Consider the following 17687-nt stretch of genomic DNA (forward strand, 5'->3'; position numbering starts at 1 on the left):
TCCCAACAGCAGAAACATGACACAAATACAGTGCATTCGGAAAGCGTTCATACTCCTTCCCTTTATCCACATTGTTACATTACATCCTTACTCTAAAATGGATTAAAGAAAACATTTTCCTCATCAAGCTACACACAATACCTCAATGGCAAAGGCACAAAAGGTTTAGAAATTTTACCGAATGTATTAAAATATAAAACAGAAATACCTTATTTACATAAGTATTCAGACCCTTTGCTATAATACTCAAAATGGAGCTCAGGTGCATCCTGTTTCCATTGATCATCCTTGAGATGTTTCTACAACTTAATTGGAGTCCACCTGTGGTAAATTCAATTGATTGGAGTTGATTTGGAAAGGCACACATCTGCCTTTATAAATATAAGGTCCCACAGTTGACATTACATGTCAGAGCAAAAACCAAGCCAATTCAAAGGAATTGTCCGTAGAGCTCTGAGAAAGGATTGTATCAATGAAACAAAGATGAACTCTTTGGCCTGAATGTCAAGCGTCACGTCTGGAGGAAACATGGCACCATCCCTACGGTGAAGAAGGGTGGTGGCAGCATCATGCTGTGGGGATGTTTTTCAGCGGCAGGGACTGGGAGACTCATCAGGATCAAGGGAAAGATGAACGGAGCAAAGTACAGAGCGATCCTTGATGAAAACCTGCTCCAGAGTGCTCAGGACCTCAGACTGGGGGCGAAGGTTCACCTTCCAACAGGACAACAACCCTAAGCACACAGCCAAGACAACCCGGGAGTGGCTTCAGGACAAGTCTCTGAATGTCCTTGAATGGCCCAGCCAGAGCCCCGACTTGAACCCGATCGAACATCGCTGGAGAGACCTGAAAATAGCTGTGCAGCGACACTCCCCATCCAACCTGACAGAGCTTGAGAGGATCTGAAGAGAAGAATGGGAGAAACTCTCCAAATACAGGTGTGCCAAGCTTGTAGCGTCATACCCAAGAAGAATTGAGGCCGTCATCGCTGCCAATGGTGCTTCAACAAAGTACTGAGAAAAGGGTCTGAAAACTTACAGTACCAGTCAAAAGTTTGGACACACCCACTCATTCAAGGATTTTTCTTTATTTTTACTATTTTCTACATTGTAGAAGACATCAAAACAATGAAATAACACATATGGAATCATGTTATAACCCCAAAAAAGTATAAAACAAATCAAAAGATATTTTAGACTTTAGATTCTTCAAAGTAGCCACCCTTTACCTTGATGACAGCTTTGCACACTCTTGGCATTCTCTCAACCAGCTTCATGAGGAATGCTTTTCCGACAGTCTTGAAGGAGTTCCCACATATGCTGAGCACCTGTTGGCTGCTTTTCCGGTAGTGTGTATATATACTGTATTATGCATAATCACATACCTTTCCAAAGCTCCCCTTTCCGATGACTTTGAGAAAGTCAAAGTCTGTGGGCTTTGCACTAAAATGTGGAAAACATAAAAGGTAAGCAAACAAAATCAGTGACATTTTTAGAACAAATGAATGACTACGATAAGGCCTGCAAAGGTTACGTAAAAGGAAAATGACATCCAGAAAACACATTATCACAATAGAAATATCTGCAGGCCTCAATTCAACGTGAGACTGTGTAACCTACTGTGGATTTCCAGACGGTCCCAGGTTAATATTTCCGGAGGTAGAGCTGTTCTGCAAACCAGAGAGAACAGATGATCTAGGTTAAAAACGCAGACATACGTAAGCGAGGCCATAGTCTAAATCTTTATTCTACCAGAACTCTATCCTTCTGATTCCTGCTTACAAGCAAAAATTAAAGCAGGACACACCAGTGACTCGGTCCATTAAAAAAAAGTGGTCAGATGAAGCAGATACTAAACTACAGGACTGTTTTGCTGGCACAGACTGGAACATGTTCCGGGATTCTTCCGATGGCATTGAGGAGTACACCACATCAGTCACTGGCTTCATCAATAAGTGTATCAAAGGCGTCATCTCCACAGTGACCGTGCGTACATACCCCAACCAGATGCCATGGATTACAGGCACCATCCGCACTGAGCTAAAGGGTAGAGCTGCCGCTTTCAAGGTGCGGGACTCTAACCCGGAAACGTACAAAAAATCCTGCTATGCCCTGTGGCGAACCATCAAACAGGCAAAGCGTCAATACAGGGCTAAGATTGAATCATACACCGGCTCCGACGCTCGTCTTATGTGGCAGGGCTTGCAAACTATTACAGACTACAAAGGGAAGCACAGCCGCGAGCTGCCCAGTGACACGAGCCTACCAGACGAGCTAAATGCCTTCTATGCTCGCTTCGAGGCAAGCAACACTGAGGCATGCATGAGAACATCAGCTGTTCCGGACCACTGTGTGATCACCCTCTCCGTAGCCGACGTGAGTAAGACCTTTAAACAGGTCAACATACACAAGGCTGCGGGGCCAGACGGATTACCAGGACGTGTGCTCCGGGCATGTGCTGACCAACTGGCAGGTGATTTCACTGACATTTTCAACATGTCCCTGATTGAGTCTGTAATACCAACATGTTTCAAGCAGACCAACATAGTCCCTGTGCCCAAGGACAAAGGCAACCTGCCTAAATGACTACAGACCCATAGCGCTCACGTCCGTAGCCATGAAGTGCTTTGAAAGGTTGGTAATGGCTCACATCAACACCATTATCCCAGAAACACTAGACCCACTCCAATTTGCATACCGCCCAAACAGATCCACAGATGATGCAACCTCTATTGCACTCCACACTGCCCTTTCCCACCTGGACAAAAGGAACACTTATGTGTCAATGCTATTCATTGACTACATCTAAGCGTTCAACACAATTGTACCCATCAAAGCTCATCACTAAGCTAAGGAACCTGGGACTAAGCACCTCCCTCTGCAACTAGATCCTGGACTTCCTGACGGGCTGCCCCCAGGTGGTGAGGATAGGTAGCAACACATCTGCCACGCTGATCGTCAACACTGGAGTTCCCCAGGGGTGCGTGCTCAGCCCCCTCCTCACCCACGACTGCATGGCCAGGCACGACTCAAACACCATCATTCAGTTTGCAGACGGCAACAGTGGTAGGCCTGATCACCGACAACGACGAGGCAGCCTATAGGGAGGAGGTCAGAGACCTGGCCGGGTGGTGCCAGAAAAACAACCTATCCCTCAACGTAACCAAGACTAAGGAGATGTTTGTGGACTACAGGAAAAGTAGCACCGAGCACACCCCCATTCTCATCGACGGGGCTGTAGTGGAGCAGGTTGAGAGCTTCAAGTTCCTTGGTGTCAACATCAACAACAAACTAGAATGGTCCAAACACACCAAGACAGTCGTGAAGAGGGCACAACAAAGCCAATTTCCCCTCAGGAAACTAAAAAGATTTGGCATGGGTCCAGAGATCATCAAAAGGTTCTACAGCTGCAACATTGAGAGCATCCTGGTTGCATGACTGCCTGGTACGGCAATTGCTCGGCCTCTTTCCGCAAGGCACTAGAGGGTAGTGCATACGCTGCCTGCCATCCAGGACCTCTACACCAGGTGGTGTCAGAGGAAGGCCCTAAAAATTGTCAAAGACCCCAGCCACCCCAGTCAGACTGTTCTCTCTACTACCGCATGGCAAGCGGTACCGGAGTGCCAAGTCTAGGACAAAAAGGCTTCTCAACAGTTTTTACCTCCAAGCCATAAGACTCCTGAACAGGTAAGTAAATGGCTACCTGGACTATTTGCATTGTGTGCCCCCCCCCAACCCCTCTTTCTACACTGCTGCTACTCTCTGTTTATCATATATGCATAGTCACTTTAACTATACATACTACCTCAATTGGGCCGACCAACCAGTGCTCCCGCACATTGGCTAACCGGGCTATCTGCATTGTGTCCCGCCACCCGCCAACCCCTCTTTTACGCTACTGCTACTCTCTGTTCATCATATATGCATAGTCACTTTAACCATATCTACATGTACATACTACCTCAATCAGCCTGACTAACCGGTGTCTGTATGTAGCCTCGCTACCGTTATAGTCTCGCTACTGTATACAGCCTGTTTTTTTACTGTTGTTTTATTTCTTTACTTACCTATTGTTCACCTAATACATTTTTTACACTATTGGTTAGAGCCTGTAAGTAAGCATTACATTGTAAGGTCTACACCTTTTGTATTTGGCGCACGTGACAAATAAACTTTGATTTGAAGTCTCAAATGACAACTGTACACTGCTGCGTTATTGTTGTAGAACGTAATAAAATATCACACATTGATAATACAATATCCAATACATAGAATACTTAATCAAGTACTCATTCATGCTAAATCAGAGCAGAGATGTTATTCAATGCTCCCTCAAGGCCATATGTGACATATTTCTTCAGTTTCAAGAGGTGACAACTAAATCCATAAAACAGTCTTATCTCCTTTCCACAGACATCATACTGTCCTGTCATCCCCTACCTTGTCATCTTCGTCCTCGGATGCGTCTGAGAAGTTTTGAGATTTGTCCATCTGCAAGAATGCTCTGACATCAGGCCTATCAGATAGATAGAGAGAGAGGGGCAGAGTGGTCACACGTTAAGGGTCTGACTGAGACATACACAAAGCCACTGCTCTTAGAGAACCACTGCTTTTAGACTCCATGTTAAACATCACTGGGTCAGGAGCAGTGTTGGGGGTAACGTGTCACAAATTACTTTTATGAGTAACATGTTACTTTTGAAATTGGGTAATATTATTACAGTTACTTTGTCAACTAACGTGTATTACTTTCAGAATCATCTCTCTACCGGGCGCATGTTTCCTTGACCCGATCTCGACTTGTTTCCTCATTTAGTTCTCCAGCGAGTGGAGAAAAGCAGTTTGGAGAAATGTCACGACAGCTACATCCATAAAAATGTATAAACCCACCCCAACCACTCCAGTACCCCTGCATATTGAATAAGGTACTTACATCCATGTTTCCATCAAAATAAGAACTTGTTCTTAACTGACTTGCCTATTTAAATAAAAAATAAAGTAAAAATGATCTATATTATTATCACTACATTGTTGGGAAAGAGCACTCAAGGTAAGAATTACACTGTAAAGTGTTACGTCCTGTGCAAGTGGCGAATAAACTTTAAAACGTGAAATTTAGATTTTTGCCATCACATCGGTGATAACAAGGCCCATAGAGGTCTCTCCCATCTAGTGGCAAGTGACCCTCTATACATCTCTACGGGTCTGTGTGATCTAAAACCAGAACTGGCGGCTCGAGAGAAAGATTTTGAATGAAAAGATAAGAAATCTGTACAGATTTTTGGTTTACAGTATATGGCTAAATAAGCAGCCCGTATGATAGCACAGCACTTGTAGACTAGCACAGGAAAGCATCACCACAGATGAAAGGAGAAACTAGTGATCAAACCTGAGTTAGTCTACTTACTATCTTTGGTAGAGCACATGCAGATCTTGCTCCCTCTGACAGTCAAACAAACTGAGATTTAGATTTTTTCCATGAAAGTAACAGAAAGTAATATAACGTGTTACTTTCTACACAAAGCAATATTGTAAAGTAATATGTTACTTTTGCGAAATGTAACAAGTAATATTTACTTTTTCAAGTAACGAATCTCAACACTGTTCAGGAGATAACGCCATGATGCGACAGGGTTACATATGCTCCCTTCTGAGCTTATCATCCCCAGATCCTAACCATAACCAACCAGATCCGAACCGTAACCAATAGGGAGAACCGTAACCAAGGGGAGGAAACACAAAACTGACCTTAGATTCGTTTCTAGGGGTAACTTCCTACTTGTATAGGGGGCGTTACACTTGCATAAAGTGAGGCAGATCGATTTGGTTCATTTTCAATTGAATTCAATAACTTATTTAGCTAGCTGATCAGTTATACAATACTTACTGGATACTAAGCTGAGGATGTGAGACCAGTCTCTGAATGAACTCATGTAAACCCGTTCTTCTTTGCTTGATAAACTCTAAAAAAAGAAATGGACAATTTCATAAATATAATATTTGATATTGACCCGGTATCACAAATGAAAGACAACCTACAGATACACGAGCAGATATGATAGAAAGTTTTTCTGGTGTAGTTTCATATAATCCGTAATCTAGTTTGTAATACCCAAATGAGCTCATTTGTTTACAATTTAAATAAAACAAAATAGTTGGCTGAAGGTCAGTGGAAAACAGAGGGGTCTGTATTGAATTCTGATCTACTGAATACATTTTTATAATAGAGTGCAGTTACAGGCAGTATACTGTACTTTTACCAGATTAATCAATACGGTACCTGGGTCAAAGTTGTCCCCAAATATTCTCTTAGCTGGGATTTTCAAGTTCAAAGATGGAAATTGTTTCCTCAACTGCAAAAATAGAAAAGACAGACAAATCAGATTATAGAAAGTATAAATAAAATAGATGTCACAGGGACCAAAATTACTCTCTACTTTCATTTTCCCAATGAATTACCTGATTTTCTAAATGTCAACTAAACATAAATCCCCACTCACAGCCTGAAAAATATTCCTTAAAACGTCGGATAAGATTCTATTTTGATTAAAATCGAGTTTTGCCCAGTTTAGTCAGCAGATCTCTGAGGAAAAGGTTCAGTAAGAAAGGAAGCCTGGAGTCTCACGACCACATGCATTTATCACTCTATAACACTTTCACTTACTGTGTTGTAGAGCTTGTCAAACTCTGCGTATCGCCTGAAGACAAACCACTCATGTCTTCCTACGTTGACCATCACTTTGTAAACCTGGACAAATGTAGAGGAAAACACATTTTAGTATAGACCTAGACAAACGACACCGATGCCCTACTTTCTACTGATAATAAACGCTCTCTAATAACCATTCTGTATAATGTCTATACAAGATATACTGCAGTCTGTAATACTGCCTGCTGAACAGCCGTTGCCACAGCAACACTATCATACTATACTCATTACTCACAGTGTAGCGCTTCTTCTTGTCCCTCTGCTCGTTGTAGCAGGGGATGCTGACATTGGGGAAGCTGGACTGCTCCTCCATCCTGAGCTGGAGCAGTCAGAGTTCAGAGATTTGAGGTCAAAGCGTAGGTCAGAGATCAAGCCTCTCAGCACCCTTTCACAGCGTCCAGTCCTGGACAGAGCTCACGTGGACAACTGAACCATCCTCATCCTGGTTGACTGCTGTGGACAAGAGATGAGAGAGATTGGATTATACACTGAACAAAAATACACTGCTCACAAAAACTAAGGGAACACTAAAATAACACATCCTAGATCTGAATGAATGAAATGTTCTTATTAAATACTTTTTTCTTTACATAGTTGAATGTGCTGACAACAAAATCACACAAAAATGATCAATGGAAATCAAATTTATCAACCCATGGAGGTCTGGATTTGGAGTCACACTCAAAATTAAAGTGGAAAACCACACTACAAGTCAAAATGAGGCTCAGTAGTGTGTGTGGCCTCCACGTGCCTGTATGACCTCCATACAACGCCTGGGCATGCTCCTGATGAGGTGGCGGATGGTCTCCTGAGGGATCTCCTCCCAGACCTGGACTAAAGCATCCGCCAACTCCTGATGTCCCAGATGTGCTCAATTGGATTCAGGTCTGGGGAACGGGCGGGCCAGTCCATAGCATCAATGCCTTCCTCTTGCAGGAACTGCTGACACACTCCAGCCACATGAGGTCTAGCATTGTCTTGCATTAGGAGGAACCCAGGGCCAACCGCACCAGCATATGGTCTCACAAGGGGTCTGAGGATCTCATCTCGGTACCTAATGGCAGTCAGGCTACCTCTGGCGAGCACATGGAGGGCTGTGCGGCCCCCCAAAGAAATGCCACCCCACACCATGACTGACCCACCGCCAAACCGGTCATGCTGGAGGATGTTGAACGGCAGCAGAACTTTCTCCACGGCATCGCCAGACTCTGTCACGTCTGTCACATGTGCTCAGTCTGAACCTGCTTTCATCTGTGAAGAGCACAGGGCGCCAGTGGCGAATTTGCCAATCTTGGTGTTCTCTGGCAAATGCCAAACGTCCTGCACAGTGTTGGGCTGTAAGCACAACCCCAACCTGTGGACGTCGGGGCCTCATACCACCCTCATGGAGTCTGTTTCTGACCGTTTGAGCAGACACATGCACATTTGTGGCCTGCTGGAGGTCATTTTGCAGGGCTCTGGCAGTGCTCCTCCTACCCCTCCTTGTACAAAGGCGGAGGTAGCGGTCCTGCTGCTGGGTTGTTGCCCTCCTACGGCCTCCTCCATGTCTCCTGAGTTACTGGCCTGTCTCCTGGTAGCGCCTCCATGCTCTGGACACTACGCTGACAGACACAGCAAACCTTCTTGCCACAGCTCGCATTGATGTGCCATCCTGGATGAGCTGCACTACCTGAGCCACTTGTGTGGGTTGTAGACTCCGTCTCATGCTACCACTAGAGTGAAAGCACCGCCAGCATTCAAGTGACCAAAACATCAGCCAGGAAGCATAGGAACTGAGAAGTGGTCTGTGGTCAACACCTGCAGAACCACTCCTTTATTGGGGGTGTCTTGCTAATTGCCTATAATTTCCACCTGTTGCCTATCCCATTTGCACAACAGCATGTGAAATGTATTGTCAATCAGTGTTGCTTCCTAGGTGGACAGTTTGATTTCACAGAAGTGTGATTGACTTGGAGTTACATTGTGTTGTTTAAGTGTTCCCTTTATTTTTTTGAGCAGTGTATATATGCAACATGCAAGAATTTCAAAGATTTAACTGAGTTACAGTTCATTTAAGGAAATCAGTCAATTGAAATAAATGCATTAGGTGTATAGCCAAATTCTCTAAAACGATGTTGGCAGCAGCTTATGGTATAGAAATTAACATTCAATTATCTGGCAACAGGTCTGGTGGCCATTCCTGCAGTCAGCATGCCAATTTCACACTCCTTTAAAACTTGAGATACCTGTGGCGTTGTGACAAAACTGCACAATTTAAAGTGGCCTTTTACTGCCCCCAGCACAATGCGCACCTGTGTAATGATCACACTGTTTAATCAGCTTCTTGATATGCCATACCTGTCAGGTGGATGGATTATCTTAGCAAAGGAGAAATGGTCACTAACAGGTTTGTAAACACATTTGTACCCAAATGTTTTTTGGGTGCATGTGGAAAACTTCTGGGATATTTTATTTCAGCTCATGAAACATGGGACCAACACCTTACATGTTGCGTTTTATATTTTTGTTCAGTATAGAGGTACTATAGAGAAATGATACTGCACTCTATTCCATATGAGAGAATGAGCATACCTGCTCTATCATGTTACAGTTCTGCCTTCTGCCCTCATACATTGATCCCGCATGGAGCTGATTGCAGAGCACAGATTCTCAGCAGTTGTGGAGGGAGTTGTTGTTTGTAGCTACTAGGGTGTCAGAGGAGAACCCACACTGTGGTCATTGAGCGTCAACAGTAGGTTACCTCATCCTGGAAAGACAGACTATTAGGCTATGCTCCTACACCACCCCCTCGAGTCTCTCCATGCTCTCTGTCGCCTACACTATCCTGTTTAGTTCTTTACCTCATACCTCACTATTATCCACCTCTATCTCATCTCACCACTATCCACCTCTTCTCATCCCAACATCACCTACTATCCACCTCATCCCCACCTCACCTACTATCCACCTCTTCTCATCATCACCTACTATCCACCTCTTCTCATCCCCACATCACCTACTATCCACCTCTTCTCATCATCACCTACTATCCACCTCTTCTCATCCTCACATCACCTACTATCCACCTCTTCTCATGCCCACATCACCTACTATCCACCTCTTCTCATCCCCACATCACCTACTATCCACCTCTTCTCATCCCATCACCTACTATCCACCTCATCCCAACATCACCTACTATCCACCTCATCCCAACATCACCTACTATCCACCTCATCCCAACATCACCTACTATCCACCTCATCCCAACATCACCTACTATCCACCTCATCCCAACATCACCTACTATCCACCTCATCCCAACATCACCTACTATCCACCTCTTCTCATCATCACCTACTATCCACCTCTTCTCATCCTCACATCACCTACTATCCACCTCTTCTCATCCCCACATCACCTACTACCCACCTCTTCTCATCCCCACATCACCTACTACCCACCTCTTCTCATCCCCACATCACCTACTATCCACCTCACCTACTATCCACCTCTTCTCATCCTCACCTCACCTACTATCCACCTCACCTACTATCCACCACATCCACTCACCTTCTCATCCCCACATCACCTACTATGCACCTCTTCTCATCCCATCACCTACTATCCACCTCATCCCAACATCACCTACTATCCACCTCATCCCAACATCACCTACTATCCACCTCTTCTCATCCCCACATCACCTACTATCCACCTCTTCTCATCCCCACATCACCTACTACCCACCTCTTCTCATCCCCACATCACCTACTACCCACCTCTTCTCATCCCCACATCACCTACTACCCACCTCTTCTCATCCCCACATCACCTACTACCCACCTCTTCTCATCCCCACATCACCTACTACCCACCTCTTCTCATCCCCACATCACCTACTACCCACCTCTTCTCATCTCCACATCACCTACTATCCACCTCACCTACTATCCACCACTTCTCATCCTCACCTCACCTACTATCCACCTCACCTACTATCCACCACTTCTCATCCTCACCTCACCTACTATCCACCTCACCTACTATCCACCACTTCTCATCCTCACCTCACCTACTATCCACCTCACCTACTATCCACCACTTCTCATCCTCACCTCACCTACTATCCACCTCTTCTCATCCCCACATCACCTACTATCCACCTCTTCTCATCCCCACATCACCTACTACCCACCTCTTCTCATCCCCACATCACCTACTATCCACCTCTTCTCATCCCCACATCACCTACTATCCACCTCTTCTCATCCCACATCACCTACTATCCACCTCTTCTCATCTCCACATCACCTACTATCCACCTCACCTACTATCCACCTCACCTACTATCCACCACTTCTCATCCTCACCTCACCTACTATCCACCACTTCTCATCCTCACCTCACCTACTATCCACCTCTTCTCATCCTCACCTCACCTACTATCCACCTCTTCTCATCCTCACCTCACCTACTATCCACCTCTTCATCCTCATCCTCACCTCACCTACTATCCACCTCTTCTCATCCTCACCTACTATCCACCTCTTCTCATCCTCACTCACCTACTATCCACCTCTTCTCATCCTCATCCTCACATCACCTACTATCCACCTCTTCTCATCCTCACATCACCTACTATCCACCTCTTCTCATCCTCACATCACCTACTATCCACCTCTTCTCATCCTCACATCACCTACTATCCACCTCTTCTCATCCTCACATCACCTACTATCCACCTCTTCTCATCCTCACATCACCTACTATCCACCTCTTCTCATCCTCACATCACCTACTATCCACCTCTTCTCATCCTCACATCACCTACTATCCACCTCTTCTCATCCTCACATCACCTACTATCCACCTCTTCTCATCCTCACATCACCTACTATCCACCTCTTCTCATCCTCACATCACCTACTATCCACCTCTTCTCATCCTCACATCACCTACTATCCACCTCTTCTCATCCTCACATCACCTACTATCCACCTCTTCTCATCCTCACATCACCTACTATCCACCTCTTCTCATCCTCACATCACCTACTATCCACCTCTTCTCATCCTCACATCACCTACTATCCACCTCTTCTCATCCTCACATCACCTACTATCCACCTCTTCTCATCCTCACATCACCTACTATCCACCTCTTCTCATCCTCACATCACCTACTATCCACCTCTTCTCATCCTCACATCACCTACTATCCACCTCTTCTCATCCTCCCCACATCACCTACTATCCACCTCTTCTCATCCTCACATCACCTACTATCCACCTCTTCTCATCCTCACATCACCTACTATCCACCTCTTCTCATCCTCACATCACCTACTATCCACCTCTTCTCATCCCCCTCACATCACCATCACCTATCCACCTCTTCTCATCCTCACATCACCTACTATCCACCTCTTCTCATCCTCACCTACTATCCATCACCTACATCACCTACCACCTCTTCTCATCCCCACCTCACCTACTATCCACCTCTTCTCATCCCCACATCATCACCTCTTCTCATCCCCACATCACCTACCCACCTCTTCTCATCCCCCTCTTCTCATCCCCACATCCCCACATCACCTACTACCCACCTCTTCTCATCCCCACATCACCTACTACCCACCTCTTCTCATCCCCACATCACCTACTACCCACCTGTTCTCATCCCCACATCACCTACTATCCATTCCCCATCCTCTCTTCAGCCCCTCTCTCCAAACAGATGCACTCAGAGCTGCATGACTTCACTCTCTTCTTCCCGCTCCTCCTCTTCTCACATACAGCTCACACACACTCCTGCCCCCCCACCCCCACCCCACACACACTCCCGCTCGCACGCTGGGCCTGTGACATTCTCCCTGGCTCCTGTCACAGCATGGAGGACTGGGAAGTATTCATAGATAACCTTCCACTGGCTCTTTGAAGTTTGAAGCACACAGGCTAGGTAGAGACCTGTAGGAAGCTGCCCAGTGGGATCCCTAAGACAGGAAGAGGTGCCATTGTAGTGAACACTCTAGAGAGGTAGTAGTAGCCTATTATGAAATCACCTTGAAGACCTTATTGAGAAAAGAGAATTTCATCAGCCTCAATCAAAGCCTATTGATGCCTTGAAACGATATGGAGAAATTACAAATGTCACCTCAATCAAATGTATTTTCTTCATGTTAAAATGTGTTAATGTTGATATGCTGCAAGGCTCAATATTAAATGTTCAATGTCTGCTTTCAAAAAACCTTACCCATCAACCAATAGGTGCCCTTCTTTGCAAGGCATTGGAAAACCTCTCTGGTCTTTGTGGTCGAATCCGGTTTTAGAAATTCACTGCTCGACAGAGACCTTACAGATAATTGTATGTGTGGGGTACAGAGATGAGGTAGTCATTCAAAAATCATGTTTAACACTTTTGCGGTCTATGTAACTTATTGTGAGACTTGTTAAGCACAGTTTTACTCCTGAACTTATTTTGGCTTGCCATAACATTTCAGCTTTTTGATTTTTGATTAATTTGTAAAAATGTCTAAAAACATCATTCCACTGATGTAAAATCTCAATTCAATAAATGTTAAATTCAGACCGTAACATAACTGTGAAAAGTCAAGGGGTGTGAATACTTCTGAAGGCACTGCACATGGGATCAGAGACCAGCAGCCTTCCATTGTCAATACCAGTGATAATAATACATGTTATTTTGTGAAGTGGTTCCTTGCATCATACAACACACTTTTCAGTCACCTTTTTGGCCAACAGTGTTACAGAATTTGTATTTTTTTTGGGGGGGGGGCCGGGACAAGTGACTTGAGCTTTCAGACAAGTAATAAAAACAAATCAGTCCAAAGAAAGTTCATGTCAAGCACTATGCTGGTTAATTGCTGATCGTGTTGTGTCTGTTTTCCTGTTAGAAACAAAGCTTTTTGTTTGGTGGCGTGACACTGACTTGTCCTTTGTTTCATAGTGAGGTCAGCTAGCATGTTAAGTAATTTCTTTCAGACCTTGCCATTCGGTGCTCAGTGTAGTCTACAACATGCTGGCTCTCTCTCACACAACAGCTCCCAGTTAACTGTGCTGTACTGAATGTCTTCACAGAGAGATAATGCAACACTTCCCAGTAAACTGTGCTGTACTGAATGTCTTCACAGAGAGATAATGCAACACTTCCCAGTAAACTGTGCTGTACTGAATGTCTTCACAGAGAGATAATGCAACACTTCCCAGTAAACTGTGCTGTACTGAATGTCTTCACAGAGAGATAATGCAACACTTCCCAGTAAACTGTGCTGTACTGAATGTCTTCACAGAGAGATAATTCAACTCACGTAGTAGTAAAGATGCATAAAGGGAGAAAGCCTCTTAAAATGCACAAGTGCAACTGAGAGACCTTCAGTTCCAGTCTCCCCCTCCCATCACACCCACAAAGAGCAGAGCAGAGAGCCCATAGGCTTGACTGGGATATTCTAAACAAATATTCTCCCACTGGGCTTGTTTCAAAATCAAATCATGCAAGCAAGGCAAAATGACTGAGCATCCCGAGGCAGAACCGCTTTTTAACATTCCAGAAATACTTTTGTTCAAATGAACCTAAGCTATAACATACTCCATCTGGAATGCAGAACATAAAGTCCTGACCAATCCGCATCCTCAAACCAATATAACAAGAACAATCACATAAGGGGAAAGTAGAGGTTAAGTTCATGTTCAGGTGTTTTATGTCACTAAATAAATACATTTTCTGTTTAATGTATCATCACATTCAGAAAACAAACACATTCACTGCTGATCGCCAGATGTTGCACGCCGCGTTACAACACTGGGCTTGAATTAACTTGTGCTGACAAGCTCAAATATGTTACTATCAAAAATAGCCCTCTTCCTGGTTTGTTCAAACACACACATCCTTGCCTGTGGAAAATCCTCTGAGGATGTTGAACAACCTGAATGGCATTATCATTAGTCTCAGCAGCCCGATGTGTCTTGTCAGCGGTCAGACCTAGAGGTCAGGAAACTCTGGATAAACAGCAGTGAAAGACCAGCCAGGAGAGCCATGTCAGCTGCTGTAGACATTGGGGGACATAGCCTGACTAAACAAGAGTGTCCTCTTTTCTGCTGGTATAAAAGAATGGAAATGCAGTACAAGGATGGCCATGGAAATAGGCATTTGACTTTACTGAGCCATTTCAATTGCTGTTTTTATGAATAGGACTGTGTGTTGTTTAATTGGTGAGAGATCTATTTGTTATGCAACAGTATGGATTATTTCTAAAGGGCCAACTACACCATTGTTAGCCGGTGGGCTATAAATTCACACAGAGACACTCATCTACAATAGACAAACATCCTCCCAGGGAGGAATTGATAATGACAAAGCTTTCTCTAAAAAAAAGGAAGTGTGAGAAAGCATCTGGACTAATGCCTAACCAGCAGTCCAATACAGACACTGCAAACCTTCACTGTTGATTAACAAACAACACTGGCTGTCCACAGCTAGCTGAGGAACTCCGTACTACTACTACTACACACTCACATAACTTCTCCTCTTAACTCTACTTCTCAGGCTTGGGAAGTATGGCTGTAAACAGCACCACTGAGAACTAACAGAACAGAACTTGATGAGTGAAACTACAGTATTTGGACACTGGCGCATTTAGTCTGCAAATAGGCCTAACAGTTGAAAATCTAGAACTGACATTGGTGTATTGAGACTGGTGGATCTATCACACGGCAGTCATTTTAGGGTGTGTTTCCTGTCACCCCTCATTCATGGTTATGTTTAACAAACCATACAACTCTGAACATTTTACAAACACACATTTACTGGAAATATTTTGTAACAGAATTTCAGTAAAATCTCCTTCAGTTTAAAAAAATGTTTTTTCCAAAAAATATATGTTCTGAATTAAGTTTCAACTATGTCTTCATAAAGAATGGGGTGTCAGCTATGGTGTGACACATTGACTTTGAAAACATCTTTTTGGGTTATTAAACAGTAAGTGAAGTGGATTTATACCCAGTAACAGAATTGCTGTAATTTAATTTCTTCCCTTGGGTCCCTGATCTGTACTACATAGAAATGCATAATTGTAGATATGAATGTCATTCTTTTCATGGGGATGTATCCTAAATAGGTACACAAAAGGTACAAATATGCAATATTATCCTTTGCATATTTGGGTATTATTCTACACCCTGGGTAATTGTTTTAATGAGCTCTGCCCCCAAACAAGACCAAATTTGGTTGATCCAGACTGGACCAAATCTGAACCAATCATAGATGTCTATGTTTCACAATTTTGGACATCAAAGTACAAATACAGTAGAGTTCAGTACACTAGAGCACAGCACACTAGAGTGCAGTACAGTGTACTCAGCTCTAGTGTGCTCTGCTATGTACTCTACCTTTCTGTACTCTACTCTACTGTGCTGTGCTTTAATGTACTGTGAACCCAATTGTGGTTTGTGAACATTGATTTCCCATTTCAGCCAATTGTATTTCAGAAACTTTGTTACCGATTTTTCGTAAATTCCGTTACCGAAACAAAATGTATATAAGTAAAATAATATATATACAACTAATTAATATGTTTTCCTTTACCTGTTACTTCTGTCAACTTTCATTACCCTCCCTCCTCATGAGGGAGAAAAATGTGAAATGATCTTAAAGAAATTTTGATTTTTGGTATTGGAATTTCAAGGTACAATGTTTCCTAAACTTGCAGAAGGCATAAAAATGTATCCAAAAATAAACATACTGTAAGTGTTGATAGAAGTTGGCAGGGTTCTTTACTTCAACAGTATTGTCTTTTGATGTATTTATAATACCTTTTAATCATTTGTTGGTAGATGTTTTCCATCTGTTTGACCAGATAGCAAAGCCTTTGCTTATTCCAAATGTGTAGAATGGAAAAAGGTTTTTAAAAATGTATATGCTTAAATAAAAATACATTAAAAGACAACTTTCAATTGACATGCTCATATGAACTTCAAATGCTGGTGCTCATGGGTCCTTTTACATGGAAATGCCCAGATACAATACCCAAAACACCCTGGTTTTCTTGTTACACAATTGCATGGCTCTGCACCTACGCATTCCTGCTGTAGCCTAACAAGTGGTTACATTGTAGCCTAGAGTTAATCTACGACTGTATAGAAATAAAGTCCCATAACAAGGCTATAGTCTCAACATGGAACACTCATGTGAAATTACAAGTGGAAAAGTACACCGAGATGTCTTCACATTGACTAACTGGCTGTGGAAAGGAAGTTAAAGCAAACATGAGGATGTTCCATGAACAGACAGAGACATACGGGAAAGAACAGGATAAAATAGTTTCGTTTCTTAGTGGAACAACTTTTGAGAGAGAGAGAGAGCGCTGGACGTTTTGTTTATGCTTTAAATTAGACAGTTCTAGCAGAAGAAAAAGTTACGTAATGACAATTTTCAACAGATTTATGTCTGTATATGGCTCACAGTTGGAAGGAAACGATAAGGGTTGTTGCAAAGATCCTGCACGACAACAGTACAGAAGAGTATAAGTGTGAATGTACCTTATTTTGTCAGGTTTTTAATCCAACTAACTCCAATGGCGTGTTGCGCTGAAGGCAAAGGAATGTGTCAGTAAAAAATGGAGCAAAATCCGGTGAGTTTGACTCAATTATTTAGGAGGAAAATTCAAAGTCACAGCCTGTACTTTCTAATACCATTCTGAGCGTCTGTCAAGGGGTAGCTCGAAGCAGGAAACATCAAGACGTTTGTCCTGCAAGTTCCAATGAAATTAGTCACGGGACCACACACATAAAGAGGATGAAAACATTGAGGTGGAAACTGCAGCAAACAGTAACCCCTAGCGGTGGAACGTGGTCAGGGCCACAACCACGTTGTTCCATGTGAAATTAGTACCGCACGTCCCTCTGTGACATGAGATTTACAGCCCACTCACTGTACAGTATGTATGTAGAGCGTCATCTTTAATGTCCATTTGTCCGTCT

At 43.6% G+C, this 17687-nt stretch overlaps 1 protein-coding gene across 2 annotated transcripts in view; it reads right to left on the reverse strand.

Annotated features, from left to right (window-relative positions):
* Window positions 1-17479, reverse strand: part of sgk3 (serum/glucocorticoid regulated kinase family member 3) — a 35842-nt gene extending 18363 nt beyond the window's left edge. Inside the window, exons 1-8 of one of the 2 annotated variants that reach the window (XM_024401359.2) lie at window positions 17247-17479; window positions 6944-7158; window positions 6664-6747; window positions 6280-6352; window positions 5887-5962; window positions 4440-4515; window positions 1620-1669; window positions 1385-1442 (exon numbers count right to left, since the gene is read on the reverse strand). In XM_024401359.2, the coding sequence (XP_024257127.1) occupies window positions 1385-1442; window positions 1620-1669; window positions 4440-4515; window positions 5887-5962; window positions 6280-6352; window positions 6664-6747; window positions 6944-7021 (495 nt within the window). In that variant the 5' untranslated portion in view covers window positions 7022-7158; window positions 17247-17479. Of the gene's footprint in view, window positions 1-1384; window positions 1443-1619; window positions 1670-4439; window positions 4516-5886; window positions 5963-6279; window positions 6353-6663; window positions 6748-6943; window positions 7162-17246 lie in introns of both variants that reach the window. The other variant, XM_024401358.2, reaches the window with a different exon arrangement.
* Between the last annotated feature and the right edge of the window lie 208 nt (window positions 17480-17687).

Source organism: Oncorhynchus tshawytscha, linkage group LG29 (assembly GCF_018296145.1).
Source record: "Oncorhynchus tshawytscha isolate Ot180627B linkage group LG29, Otsh_v2.0, whole genome shotgun sequence".
Lineage (NCBI taxonomy): Eukaryota > Metazoa > Chordata > Actinopteri > Salmoniformes > Salmonidae > Oncorhynchus > Oncorhynchus tshawytscha.